General features: G+C 38.2%; 1 protein-coding gene across 1 annotated transcript; it reads left to right on the top strand.

Moving 5' to 3' along the window:
• The first annotated feature begins 2,392 nt into the window (after positions 1-2,392).
• Positions 2,393-8,612, top strand: pold3 (polymerase (DNA-directed), delta 3, accessory subunit). Its single transcript, XM_087832260.1, has 12 exons — positions 2,393-2,545; positions 3,075-3,130; positions 3,553-3,652; positions 3,767-3,806; positions 4,045-4,177; positions 4,336-4,582; positions 4,663-4,735; positions 5,520-5,667; positions 5,881-5,984; positions 6,269-6,357; positions 6,476-6,557; positions 8,210-8,612. Exons 1-12 carry the CDS (start codon positions 2,489-2,491, stop codon positions 8,410-8,412), a joined length of 1,332 nt encoding a protein of 443 aa, XP_087688386.1. The 5' UTR covers positions 2,393-2,488; the 3' UTR covers positions 8,413-8,612.
• Positions 8,613-14,838: the final 6,226 nt, after the last annotated feature.

Here is a 14,838-nt window from a genome sequence, read left to right as displayed (position 1 = left end):
CTTCACTAACTAAAAAGCCTGGTCTGTTGCGTTAACATCAGTTGCCTTTGAACTTCTGCCTTTGGAATTCTGAGAATTCCAGTGAAAATGTCAACCTGGAATAAACAGAAGGTCTTTTATCTGTTTAATGTTATCATGGACTAACAAGGGAACAGACCTCACATAAAACTTTTTATGACTCAATTTTCAAATTACTATTATTAGTCTCTGAAACTGGAGGACTATGTATAAAACTGGCTAAAAATCTTTTGTTCTTTTGTTCAACTTAAATTAAAGCTAAAAATCTGGACTTCAACTGCTTATTGATTCTTTGATTTAAAATCTGTGGTGCTGCACATTGGCAAAACTGCAAAAAAAGGTCTTTGTCCAAATATAAGTGTAGATTCCATCATCTTTAAGGGGATTTTAATTTCAGTTTTTCATATATTGTTTACGTTTTTGCACTCGTACCATTGCAAAGGAGTCCACAAAAAAGGTAAACGTGCTTGTGTGCAGCACAATGAGAAGAAAGACAAAGAGGATCACAATGTTTCTTCATTTAAACCAAGTCTGATCCACCTGAGGATTTCAGTGTTGCTCTCTGTCTTCAAGGTGAGACAATTATTCTTGTACTTTGTCATCATTATGGGAATATTTTTCCCTCCTCTGCTGCACGTCGCTGCCCTTCTGTTTGACATTTCTATTAGAAGTTACCGTGCAGGCTGACTCGGAGCTACTTCAATCTAAATATTACATCAGATAGACTCTGAGAACACACCTCAGATAATCATAGATACAGCGTGTCACTCAGATTTGACAGCTACATCTCATTAACAAGGCTTTTTGGACCAATAGGTTTGCATGTGCTAGAGTTGAAATCGAAATGGTCAGATAATAATATGGATTCGCTTGTTTAAAACCATTCTTATTTTTCTACTTGTTTAGCACATTTGTTCAGGGTTAAAAATGTTCCTTTGGTACATTATGTATTTATTTATTCAGTTTATTCATAATTTTCTTGATTGATCCATAAGAGACAAAAAGTCTCTTTTTTCCCCATCAACATGGGAGAGTCAGTACACTTCATTTTGATTAAAGGAAATAAATAACTTTCAACTTTTTGAACCTACTCTTTCAGATTTGATGCAACAGAAATGAAGCACACCAATGCTGTGTCGATCCAGAGGCCACATATATATCTCGTCGATGCATTTGTGAGATTCATATTTTTTGATTTCTCCAGTGCCTTTACTACAATCCTTCAATGGTCTTGTGTTTTTGGAGTATCTCTCCTGCCGACCACAATATGTGCATCTGCAGAAAAGTGTCTCTAGCACAGTCCTGAGTGTACCATGTACCATGTCTACAGCAGGCTTCAGACATCAGCACAACAGTGACACTTTGTTGCTGAAACTTTTTGACGACACAGCAGTTGAGCACGAAGAGAATAGAGGAACAGTTTCGGACCTCTTCATCATAATGTCACAAAAACCATTGTAGAGTACACTAGGGGTGGGAGAGGGAGCCAATCAACACCAATAACTATAAGGAGCACTGATATGGAAGTGGTCTTCAACCACAGATACCCTGGTGTGCAGCCCAACAGTAAGTTGGACTGGAATACCCATATACAGGCGATGTACAGTAAGGAAGAAAGATTACTTTATTTCCTAACGAGCCTAAGGTTATTTAACATATGATGTTATCACATCATAGAATCCTATGTTTTGAGCACCATACCTTTTTTCTTGTGACCTGAGAAAGTTGCCTGGAAGCTGAAGACACACTGGGCAAACCATTTTTGTTCTGTCATTTTCAAAAGAGTTTATTGTTGCCTGAGTTAAAAATATAATGCAGACTCCCCATGAGGAAAGAATGGACTTCTCTACTGAACAATCTGAGGCTGCTGCTGTTGTAGTTATTGCTCTTTGATATGATGGCGGTGTAAGAAGGTTGCTTTATTTTCTACAAACTGTTCCTTTGCCTCCCGCATAGACGGTGAGGTGAAACTGAAGCACATTGTTGGGCTACTATAATAAGAGATAGCATTAAAGTGGCCCCTGGAGACCCATCATCATTATTGTTTTCCACATACATAGGTGCATTATAGTGCCCATAATGAACTGATGCTCTCTCAGCTCCACTGCATTCACATTGTGGATTTTGCTGTTTCAGACAGTTTGCACTGATTTTTAACTGTCCCGTGTTGGTTTTGGGGTACAAAAAAACGTATTAATAGTGATAATCTATGTGGAATATAGTAAAAAAAAATGAATGAAGCTCCTGGTTTTTTTGTTTTGTTTTGATTTGGTTTTTTTTACTTCTATCATTCATTTGATTCAGGGAGTGACTCACAGCCCCGTCTGGCCTGCAGAGGGCAGCATTAAGCCTTTCGCCTCACAGGAAAGACGGGCGGACACGTGACATGCAACAGGAAGTAAATAAACTGCTTTCCCGCGCAGTTAAATTGGAACAGCAAGTCGTCTGCTTTCAAGGAGAATAAAACAAAATGGATGAGCTTTATTTGGATAATATTGACGAATACGTCAACGACCATAATAAAATAGTAAGTGCCTTCTTAATTCGCGGTATTTCATTTTGTGCGATGAGGTTTTCTGGCTGAACTAGAGCGTGAATTAGCTCTGGCTTCGACATGATTGGCTGCTGAACTCCGCTCAAAAAAACTGCCGTTTTATCTTTGTCTGGTTTTCACGACAATTTATGTGTATCCAGGGGCATTTTTGTCAGTTTTAGGGATGTTCAGGGGTCTCCGTGTTAATTCGGCTCTGCTATGATGTAATAAATGGCAGTTGAATTGAAGAAAAGCTTGTTTTTAGTTGACCAATTTCAGTTACTGCTGGAAACCGCCAAGTGCGTGACAAGCACTGCTGTAGTAAAGACATTTCAAACATTGACACGAAGTCGATATTTATTTATATCTGATAAGTATTAGATATTTCCCAGCTCATGTAGCTTAATGGAAAGCAACAATAATCGGTACCTTAAAGAACAAAGACAATATTTGGATAATATTTATTATCCGTCATATAGTCTCTGTGTAAATACAAGTATCCTGTGTGCTTTCTCTACACCAGGTAACCTATAAATGGCTGAGTCTCACTCTTGGAGTTCATGTCAACACAGCAAAACAGTAAGTGGTTACTTTGACATGCCAGGAACTAATAAAATAATATATGATAAAAAATTTTCCATCTTCAAATTGTCTTGTTTGTCCAAGCAACAATCGCAAATTTAAATTAATTAGGGTTTGCTGTATTTAGCGCCAAAGAAGCACTACATTTGACAGTAATAGTCCAGTGGAATGTCGCTTGAGTTTTTCTGCACTTGAGTTGCACCGTTTTTGTTGTGGTAGTGAGATGAAGACATGCACATGTTTTGGCATGTGTGTGCATGCAAAAAAAGGTGCCGTGTGTTTTCTTTTTAAAAAAGATCATTAACACTTTGTGTCATTGGCTGATAAATACATAAATGCCATAAACACAGATTTACCCAGGTGGCCCAGGTAAAGGCTCAGGGTGTGGGAAGTACATTTAAGTTGCGTCTTGTGTTCAGAATGCTCTACCATTACCTGGATCACAAGAGGAAGGAGAGTTCAGCTCAGCTGCATGCCACCTACCTTGTGTCAGGGAAATTTGTGGACAACGGTCAAACGGTGAGCCCTGTTGTAGCATTTTTTGTGATTTTTTTTTTTTTTTTTTTTTTTTTTTTTTTTCTACATGCCCAAAGCTGCAGCTTTAATTATTTTTACACCATGTTTGCTTTTCAGAGTCACAAGGTGTCTGTTGTGAGAGAGGACCAGCTGGAAGGTGTGTAAATATTAATTCACATGACATCATTCGGTTGTGTTGCTCTGTAAAAGCAAGGTTGGCTCGTTGTTTGATTCTAATTTCGAAAGTAATATCCTCGGTTCATAATCATCACCATCACTAAATAGTACGCTTTTATGTTAGTGAGTCTTGATTTTCTTTGTATTTTGTTTTATTTAATGACATATTTGTTGTAAATGAAGCAGCAGTGAGTCACGTTTGCCGTTTTCTTCTGCAGATTTCAAAGCCAAGATGAGCTTGGTAGTCAGCGTGCACGTCTACAGCGTCCAGAGAGCGTTGCTTAGAGACAGCGGCCCACTTTACGCTGTGGACTACGACGCTGTAAAAGACAATCTTAAAAACTGCAGCAGGTACACTAATCATGGTGTTTTTTGATTTGCAGTGACCAGTGATCAGCATTTTTACACCATCTGTGTAAAGATTAGTTTAGCCACTATTAGAATGAAAACATAATTAATGTATAATCTTATTTATATTATTTAATAGTTATTTTTCTTTTGCTTTTCAGGTACAGCGCGATCCACTGTGCCAGCGCAGTGCCCATGTCTTCTGTGGAGCTGCAGCAGGCGAGGGAAGTCCAGCAAGCTCCTACACCTGAGCCTGAAAACAAAAAGGCTGGCATGAATGGAGACACCAGCCCAGTTTTAAAATCATCCGCCAAGCCTCCAAAAGGCATCATGGGAATGTTTGCTAACAAATCTGCTCCTAAGAGTCAGGATAAAACCAAAGAGATGAAGCCTGAAAAGAAAGAGGATGTACGACTTTGTCCTTGTGCTGCAGTCAGTTGCTCGAGTTTTTGCTCTGTTTGTTTATAAGTGTGTTTTTTGTATTTTAGATCGAAGCACCCAAAAGCAAACCAGTCGCAAAAGCCAATCCAGTGGCAAACTTCTTTGGGACTCAAACATCAAGTGAGTAATAATTAAAGTATTGTGTGTCTGGTGTACTTTATTAAAAGGGGGATTAAAATTCATATGTTCCATTTAGACTGCTGTTATTTTGTTTTAGGTTTCTATTTTAACCTTGAAACTGTTGTGCTCATAGTTTGTTTTTATTATTATTACTAGTAGTAGTAGTAGTAGTAGTACTATTTTGCTCTTTATTTGACACACGATCTGCCTTTCAGAGCAGTTGTACAAATCACATCATTATATAAATAAATGTTGTCTTTGTCATGTTCTTATTTCACATAAACCTAGTAAAAGCATCATAATTGAATGTGTTCCTCGCCATGGTGAAAAATAATCAGCGAGTGAGCCAACAAGTTTTTAAAAAAGTACCAAAGTGCTGCAGGTTGTAATCGGCAAAACCGGTTTTGTCTTGCATAGAGTGTAAGGTTTTGAATGTAGAGGCTGTAAAGCAGAGGCCACTTGTGAACACGACCCAGAAACCCTGCCATCTTCTCCGCCAAAGCTCATTTAAAATAGTCCGAGGCAAAGTGGAAAACCTTTCTGGTTATAAATCAAAATGTTACATTTTATTTGGAAAACATGGAGGCCACGTGCCAACTTTTTTTGCTGATCTGATGTTTTCAGTGTTTTGTTGTGAATAATTGAGTTTGAATTTTAAATCAAGTTTCCACGTTTATCGATGTGCATGCTGTTTTGCGACATACAAAAGTAACCCAGGAAGATGAGCAGTAATTATTTGATTTGAATGTGTTTACTGAATAATTGTTCTTTTTCACTACTTCAGAGAAGCCAGAGAAACCTGTGAAGGAGGAGGAAGCACCTCAGTCATCTTCCAGAGCAGCGCAGCAGCTTGAAAGGTCAAAACCAGAGGAAAAGCAAGAAACCGTTGCTCCAGTGGAGCCACAAAAAGACACAAAGAAAGACTCCAGAAGGTGTGTGCTGGTATTCATGTGGGAAATGTGACAAATTGAATTAAATATTCCTTTCAGTACATGAGGAAATAGTTTTCTAATCATGAAAAGAATCCACTTCCCTGTCTCTAATTGTTACTCAGAAATGTAATTTCAAAAGTTATAAAGGGTGTTTATTTCTGGCTTTAATCTAATTTAAATTATTTAATTCCTTTTTTTTATTTTTATTAATAGCAAAACTAAGCGGCTAGAAGATTCTGACGGTGAAGAGGAGAAGATGGAGAAGAAAAAGAGGAGGAGGATTAAGAAACCAGAGCCAGATAGCAGTGATGAAGATGGTTATACTTTTATTTTATATTATTCTCTTATTCTGATGTTTTCTATTTTGAAAACCTATTAATTTTAAAAGTGAACAAACAGTGATATAATTGGATTAAAGATATAAATGTACATTTTGTATTAGTTTTGCTGCTGTAGGCACACTAAAAGCAATTCCAAACATTGTAATTAATTGGATTAGCAAACAGCTTGTGAGGACAAAACTTTTATTTCAGTTCATTTCAGTCTTTGGAAAAAGAAGACGTTTCAAAATTGATAAGATAATCTGTTTTCCCCCTTCCAGTTATTCCAGACTCTCCACAGCCAGTCGTGACAAGAGAACCATCATCACCAAGTCCTAAAAAGGAGGTTGAACCCGACAGACATTCTCATGTAAGTGTTTGATACTCTAGTTTTGATATAACTGGAAACTTTGGTAGTCTTTTATTCATTTTTTTTAATGTATTTTTTTATGTATTTAACTCTGAGCATGCGTCTTGTTATTCTACAGCCGAGCAGTTCTGAAATGAAAATAAGGAAGAGAAGACGAGTCATGAAGTCTCATACCTTTCTGGATGATGATGGATGCATGGGTATGAAAAACATACAACAGTGAAAATCCAACCAGTGCAGATCATAATCAAACACTTTTAATGTATTTATATATAGTGCTACAGTATATGTGACTGTTTTTAAATAAAGAGATCAGGGTCTGTACAAGTAATCGATATGAGACAAAAGCTCAGGGCTGGATTTCTGCTGCTGTTGTTAGTCCTGTCTGTTATTACGGAGAAAGGATATTCCTTATATGCTTACACTCAGGCGCTCAGCTGCTTCACTTGTTTATACTTGTTTATGAGGAATCTATGCATCCAAGGAAGAGCAGGAATATTCTGTGAGAAATGTGTACTTTCTAAAAATGCATTAGCCAGTGCTCAGCTTAATGTTTTTTCTCTGAGAGATTTAATAGCTGCTTTTATATTTTTACAGGTCTGACTTTTATTATTATAATAAAATCGAATCTAACTATTATATTTAATATGATTTAATTATATTTAATATTAATCTAAATATGCAAGCTAAGTTACTAAATCTTTTAGGTAAATCTATTTGAGTGCACCCCATCCATTACATTAACTCATCATTGCATGCAGCAGGCTTCAGTTCAACACTAAGTGAGATGACGGTTGTCAGCCTGCAGCAAGCGGCGCAATTTAAAATCATAGCAAACTAAGGCTACGTTCACACTGCAGGCGAAAGCGCATCAAATCCGATTTTTTTTGACCCTATGCGACCCATACCCGATCATGGTATGACAGTGTGAACGGCACAAATCCGATATTTTCAAATCCGATCTGGGTCACTTTTGTATGTGGTACTGAATCCGATACATATCCGATGTTTTAGAAAGCGACTGCTGTGTGAACGGTCAAGTCGCATTAAATCCGTCTTTTACGTCACTGACACAAGACAGACACCAATTATCAGCGCTGGCGAAGACATCGCAAATGCTTCCTGGCCATCCGGTGAAACAGCTGGGAAGACAACGTTGGAGAAACGTGAACATTTTATTTGTACTGTATAATCTGCAGATTCTGACAGAAATCTGCAACTATCCTTTGAAGCAGCGCTCCTCTAAAACAGCAATAAGGATCATTATTAGGTTATCTACATTATTATGTAAATAACAAAATAACTTAAAGCAAAAATTGGGAAACGTAAAGTCCGAAGTCTTTATATTAAGGGCCATTAGTCAAACAATACTGTTTGCTCTGGGTCTAAACAGAGCGCGTTGTGTGTGACATCTTCTTTTGCGCATGCGGGCCGCTTTGAAGGTTCACACTAGAGCGCGTTTGCTGTCGCATTTTATTTGTAGTGTGAACGAGCAGACAAAAAAATTGGATTTGATCAAAAAATTGGAATTGAGCATTAAGACCTGCAGTGTAAACGTAGCCTAAGATTATAGTTTAGTATCATTTCTGCATACAGAGAGCTGTGTTTTATTTTGTTGACGGTGGTAGATCAGAGCAAGTACAAGGATCACTTTTTGTCCTTCACTCCACCTGAACTCTTTTTACGGCAACGTGTCGTTGCTCTTTGACAGCATCCTGTTCGCTGCTGCTGTTCCATCAGTCTTACCAAGAGAAACGCAGCAATCTAGGCTGAATCTACAGTGTCCTCTTGTCCACTGTAGATTGATTAGTTATGTATGAATTCGTAACTCCAGGTTGTTTCTCATCCACAGTGACAGAAAAAGGCTACGTGAGTGAATCTTACTCTGAATCCGAAGATGATTTTAAACCCTCCAAACAAGCGTCAAGAGATCCCATTAAAGCAAAACCATCAAGTAGCAAAGAGGATGAGAAGAAAACTCAAAAGAAAGCATCAGCAAACTCAAATAAGGGAACCAAACAAGCTTCCATAATGGGATTTTTCCAGAAGAAATAACAGATGGTGATGGATGCATTCACTAAGGACAAACGAGCACTGCTGTAGACTTCCTGTAATGAGACTGTGGCGTATCTGAAATCAGCTGAAACAACTCAGAACACTTGACAAATGGACTTCAACACATGGACATTAAAAATTACATTTTAGTTTCTGTTTTATGAATACATGTCCAACTCAATAAACATTAAAAAATTAAATATGTGTTTTCACTTTCAGAAATGTAGAACCGTCACAAGCCTGAAAATCTGAACACATTAACCAAACCACCACATTTTAATGGACCAATCCCGTCGTTTTTTTCTTCCTCTGTTCGTGTCAAAGACTTCACCTATTACTGCAGTAGCAAATTGAGTTGTTATTATTATGCCTCCCTTTTAATATATCATGTGACCAAACCAGGGAATTGTTTGTATTTGGTTTTTTTTCTTAATTGTAGTTGATCATCTACTGCTAGCACTACCAAAACCTCAGCAGAAATGATCTCAAACAAAGGTGTCAGGATGCCATTCTTACAGAAATCTGAAGAAAAGGCTTATGTATGGCAAATTACACAAGACCTGGACTAAAAATCAGTGGCTACAGGTCTTATGGAGTAATTCTTCCAAATTTGGGATTTTTGTTTCTAGTGAGTGGAGCTCAGGAGAGCGATACGACAGTGATGGTTCAGCTCATGGTGTGAGGAATCTTGATGAGCTCATGAAATTTAAACATTGAAAAGTAGAGTTCTAGAATAAAGATGACATATGAACTACAGACTTGCCAGCTGGTAACAAGTGTGCAAACTCTGTTTTTTGTCTCATATACCACATTTCCATCTTGCCCATGTTTCAGTCAATAACTGCACCTATTTTGCATTTTCCTAATAATATAAAAAGCTCATTACTCGGGTCCTTCGGCTACCGGACCCGAGACCTGCCCGTGTCGCGGTTCTGTGGAACCCGAAGAATGGAAAGAGACGGCGAGGAAGACCTAAAATAACATGGAGGAGGACTTTCCTTGAAGATTTACGTTCAGTCGAACTGCCATGGGATGAAGCAACAACTGCCGCGATAGACCGAGTTCGATGGCGTTCTCTTTTCGCCCGATGCGCCGATCGGCGCGGGAGGATCTAAGTCTAAGTAAGTCATTACTATTCCACAGGCACGTTGAAATTGGGGGGGGGGGTTCTTTAGCAGCTAGAATATATTACTTTACTGATCTTTATTTCAAGTTTTCCCTGATTTGTCTGCATTTTCTATGTGTATCCAAAAGATTTTTGGAAAGTTATTGAGTCAATTATTTGTCATCGTTTTTAAGTTAAGAACCTTAGATCTAGTTTACTGACCTTTTATATTTCCCTCATTGTGCGTCCTCGATTCTACTCCTCGGCTCCTCTCCTAATGGATGCTTCAGTAATTTTGTCAAATCACTGATTCGTTTAAAATGAGCACCTTTCAGGCTCATTTTAAACCGATGTCAGTTAATATGACATTTGACACAACTGATCCTAAACTATTAAAACCACTACTTTTAATAAAACTTACTAATTAAGGTGCAACAAGTGTGACAAGAGTTAGTGCAAACAAAGAAAAACAGATAGGTTGATTATTCTAAATAGCTGTAACATGAGTCAAAACTGAAAGGGTAATTTTGGTTTCTTTAGTCCAGCTGTGACACCTCCGTTCTTCGCACTTCTACACACCTGCACATCCTTGATCTCTTTAAGCAAGCTTCCCCTGTCCTCTTGACTCAGAGACTCAATGAAAATAACCTAGATGGGTTATATTATTCTATTAAAAAATAATTATTAATACGTTTGGAAAAAGAAACAACAACAATGCCATTAGTGGTCTGTCTTGTTTTTGCATTTGAATTTTATGTAATATTCAGCATGTGGAGTCACTTTTAGTTTCCATTAAGAAAATATATTAACATTTTCCTCAACGGGTTCCCAAAAATCTAAAGTACAAAACACAAAAACATACGTGATTAAAATGAAAAGCCAAACATAAAAATGACAGTAAAAATACAAAAATGATCTCAATGAAAAAGGAAATGTATGGATCCCTGGGATAAAATGATAAAAGATTTAAATAAATACCTCACCTCCAAAAATAAATGTCAGTAAAGATTAGACACATGAATCTGTCCAGTTACAAATTCAGTCACCTGCTTTGGTGCAAATGAAACTGGCAGCAGGCAACAAGACAGCCCTCAAAAAGAAGGAAATGTTTAATCCCTCCTGACTCATTTTTCTCCACTTTGCTTTGTGCTGCAGTGTTTTATGCTTCCTAACTAGAAAGATTGTTTTCCCTGAAGTTGGTCTGTCTGACTCTGTGTTACACTTTTGTGATCACAAGCAGTGCACACAAGTTATATAGAAAATATGGAAACAATGACGAAACTGAAACAGCGGTAAGAAAGTAATCTGAGTAGATTCCACAAAAATCACAAGCATCTTAGACTTGACTAATATTAAATGAAAATAGTGGAGTCCTTAGAACTAGTTAGAGATTGTCAGCTATTGGACTGTTTCATGTTTACTATTAAATCTGATTATCACAAAACTGAAGATCGAGATCAAAAGGTGGCAGCTTAATGAAGACCAGTGACAGGATATTTAAAGGAAACAGATTCATACAAGATTCATATGAGATAAAGAAGCATTTGATATAAAATAAAATTAAAACAGATATCTGTGATGGTTTAGGTGTGCTAGCTGATGCTAGTAGGTGCAAACTGAAAAGTTGAACTTTTTTGAGGTACTTGAAGATATGCAACAAAGCATAAAAATAAATAAAATCTAGACTAAAATTGTAAACCCAGAAAAAAGAAAAAATATGCATACAAGATCGATTTTACTTGGCCATCTGCCCTTGTAGCATTTGGCTGAATAATCAGTTGATTAATTGGTAATGTGATTTTACAAGTTATATTAAGCTGTCACTGGTTAAGTCATCATTTCAGCAGCTGTTCCCTCCTGTCCCACTGGTCTCCTCTGCCAGGGCAGATGTTCAGTGGGGGGACGAAGAAAAGACAAACTCTGGAATGACTAGCTAGATATTTTGGCACCCAGGTGAAGAATAAGTAACTTGAAATTATCGTGATCTTGCAGATCACCGACTGGGGGGTGATCATGGAATAAAATAAATGTGTTGATCTATTTGGAAGATACAGCAGAAAAGCATGCGTATAACACTAACCTGTCTGAAGGTACCAGCTGTCAAACGCATCTGTTCAAATACCAACATTGGCAGCAAGAAAACAGCACAAAGTCCTGATCCATCATAGTGTTTACACCCACTCAGGGTAAATGTACAAGTCGTTAATCTTGAGGTGCTGCTAATCAACACAGAGAAGATGGAGGGAAGATGAAAAGGTGAGGAGGTTGTGTTACCCACAGTTATTCAGCACTGGAATGAATTATTGCTGAAAACCAGCCAAATACTGAAGCTCCATCAGGAAAATGTTTAATGAAGCTGCAGATGAAATAAGGACAAGGCTCATTACGTCTTCTATAACACGAGTGTCAAACATGGGGCTGAAGAGCAGGTCATCTACTAATTAACAGGTTGGTGGTTTGATCCCTGGCTGCTCCAGTCTGCATGACAAATATCCTTGGACAAGAGTTGCATCCATCAGAGTGTGAATGTGTGTGAGTGTTAGATAGAAAGCACTTACATAGAAACAGAATAGAAAAAGATGCTTCTGTGTTGCAAGTTGCTTAAAGTGTGTTACGTCCCCTGGCTAGTCTAGGGGGTTGGAGGGACGAACATAAAGGTGGATAGAGAAGGAGGAGCCAAGATGGTAATTTTAGTAGGTTTATTTAACATTGGAGATGGGATTTGAGTCCAGACTGAGGTGTAACGTCAGGGAGAGCCAAGGCCAACATAACAAACAAAACATCCCTGATGTAGAAATAAAAGAAACTTACCTAACTCCAAAGAAACAAAATATACAACCTATAACCATAACCTACCTAACAGCACATAAACAGGAAAAAACAGGGTGTCAAAGCAAAAGGCAGCTCTCCCTTACAAGCAGTCTGGACATGACAACAACAATGCTCATACCAGCTACAAAGGCATGCAAGCCTGCTCAAGTATGGCAACCAAAATGGCCAGAGGGCCCAGAAGCACAGCTCCACAGGCCTTAAATAGTGCTCGGCTGATTACCAATCAGCCGGACTCTGCGCAGCATCCAATCAGGACAGAGGAGGTGGAGCCTGGACAAAACAAAGGGTTAGTAGTGAGAAGAGACATCCTCCTAGGGCAGGGGTCTGCAACCTTTAACACCCAAAGAGCCATTTGGACGCGATTTCCATGCAAAAGAAAACACCGGGAGCCGCAAATACTTTTTGACATGAAGATAACACCGTATACATTGTTTGTTTTTTTTTACCTTTATGCTTTGTGTAAACAACTAAGGCGTGTTGCTTGAATCCATGAAGTGCTACAGAGAAAATTACATTTTATTTATGTTATTAACACATTTTGAACTCTTAAAGAAATATAACAAAAGGAAAGACACCCAGCTGAACTAAAATGATCTATGTAGCAAACAAAAACTGTTGTGAGCCGCCACCTTTATATCGCCTTTGGGCTTTTGGAGCCTTGACCTGACTTTTAAAAAAAAAAATTGGAAAAAAAGCACTATGCTGCTAAAAAATGAAAAATAGATGTTTGCAAAATTCAGCCTAAATATGTATTTTATCTGATTAATGTGTGTGGCGGGGCGTGGTCTGCAGCGCCGCTGCAGGGGAGGCGGACGCACCTGAGCAGAACCGACGCTGTTTGCATAACAGCGTCGGTTCTGCCGTACGGGCTGTACGAAGTCACTTTCATCTTCACGCAGGAGTGTAAGCTGTCATCTGTGAGGCGTGAGCGGTGTTTGTTTTTAACATAGTTCACGGTGGAAAACAGCTGCTGACATAATGTGGATCCGAAGATCCATAATTCGCTTACCTGGGGTTGAAAGTCTCGATAAAGGCACGGCGTTTCGGCGGGTATATCGGCTTCCGCAAGTGTGACGCTTATTTTGAACGATTAAAAAAATAATAGAATATAATTTTATTTTTATATTTCAATATCACAATAATCTTCCAATTTAGAACTACAAGTTAAAAAAAGAGCTAACATAAATAAAATACACTTCAGCTAATTACTTAAAAAAAAAAAAATTATTTTCCCAAACCACGTGGAGCCGCACTAAAAGGACTAAAGAGCCGCTTGCGGCTCTGGAGCCGCAGGTTGCCGACCCCTGTCCTAGGGGATGTAACAAAGTGCATAAAAGTGCTAAATAAGAACATAAATAAGAACCCTTTTTAACTGCCCTCGGTCTTGTTCGTCCTGCTGGATAACATTGCAAAGTGACATAATTGTATTGTTAATATACTGCATAAATATTCCGGGTGTGGTGATGCAAAGCCAGCATTACACCACAGGATTGAAAAAGCAATGAAAAGAAGTTTAAAAGAAAAGGTAAAAATATTGAGTTAGGCATGTTCAGTAAAATGCTATGAGTTTGTGTTTTCGACACCTTTCAACTGTTAGCTTTACATTTTTGTTTTCTTTTTTCTTCTTCTTCTTCTTATTGATGTTGTCATTATGTTTTTTCACATATAGTTTTACTGGTAAAGGCTCCACCCCCCTGTGACCCTGAAATGGATAAATAGTTTAAAAACAAATGGATGGATGGTTGGGTTCAACTCGTCCAACTCACTAGATAATAAATTAGGCTGTCTGTGGTTTTTTGAACTAAAATGAGTTTGACACAATCACACTTCTTTTTTCCACAGAGGAGATGACCCTCACTGGTCATTAGAAAGAATTCAGGGCACTTTAGATTGGCTTCATTTTTTTAAGATCTAAAGGCTCCTTGTTTTGACTGACCAGTGCCAGAACAGGAAGGATGTACTTCTGAAAAAATTTGAAGAAAATAATTGGTCATGTGCTCAATAAAATCCATAACAAGGTCATAAGTTAGACTCTGAGTTGGAACAAATTTGAAGCTTAATTGCTTTTTTTTTTAGACAACTTAAGCTAAAATGAGCCAGTGAGCTTGGTAAAGCGAGGGGTTAGAGGGTGTAGAGGGGTTAGACAATTTTGTACGTCATATTTGTTGTGAGCCAATGGCTGTGATGGGGGTGGATTAATTGAGGACAGCTGTATTTGAATACTCTAGTTATTTATAATCCCACACTGCAAACATTGCTGTGATATTTTGTCTCTCTGCGCAGGTGTGTCATATGGCCAGATCTAAGATGACTTGATTTAAATATGTTTATGACAGTTTTCTGCTCTGTGAATTGTATCATGGAGATGGGGTGATATTTTCTCTCTCTGTCAGGGCCTACTATATAGCAAAGCCTAAAGGCAGGTTTGGGTTGCTGAAGCCGGAGTGATTACCGGCCTTCTACTTACAGGTTGGTGGGTCTTGGAGGAC

Source organism: Neolamprologus brichardi, chromosome 18, assembly GCF_056152115.1.
Source record: "Neolamprologus brichardi isolate AB-2024 chromosome 18, ASM5615211v1, whole genome shotgun sequence".
Classification (NCBI taxonomy): Eukaryota; Metazoa; Chordata; class Actinopteri; order Cichliformes; family Cichlidae; genus Neolamprologus; species Neolamprologus brichardi.
Note: the sequence above shows the minus strand (reverse complement) of the source record. Positions and strands in the feature narration are given on the sequence as shown.

What these genes read in the sequence shown, in the direction of transcription:
- pold3 (XM_087832260.1), top strand. Translation starts at nt 2,489, where the DNA reads ATGGATGAGCTTTATTTGGATAATATTGACGAATACGTCAACGACCAT. An exon ending in TCAACGACCATAATAAAATA is followed by an intron (nt 2,546 to 3,074) that starts GTAAGTGCCTTC and finishes TCTCTACACCAG; the next exon opens with GTAACCTATAAATGGCTGAG. An exon ending in GGATGATGATGGATGCATGG is followed by an intron (nt 6,558 to 8,209) that starts GTATGAAAAACA and finishes TCTCATCCACAG; the next exon opens with TGACAGAAAAAGGCTACGTG.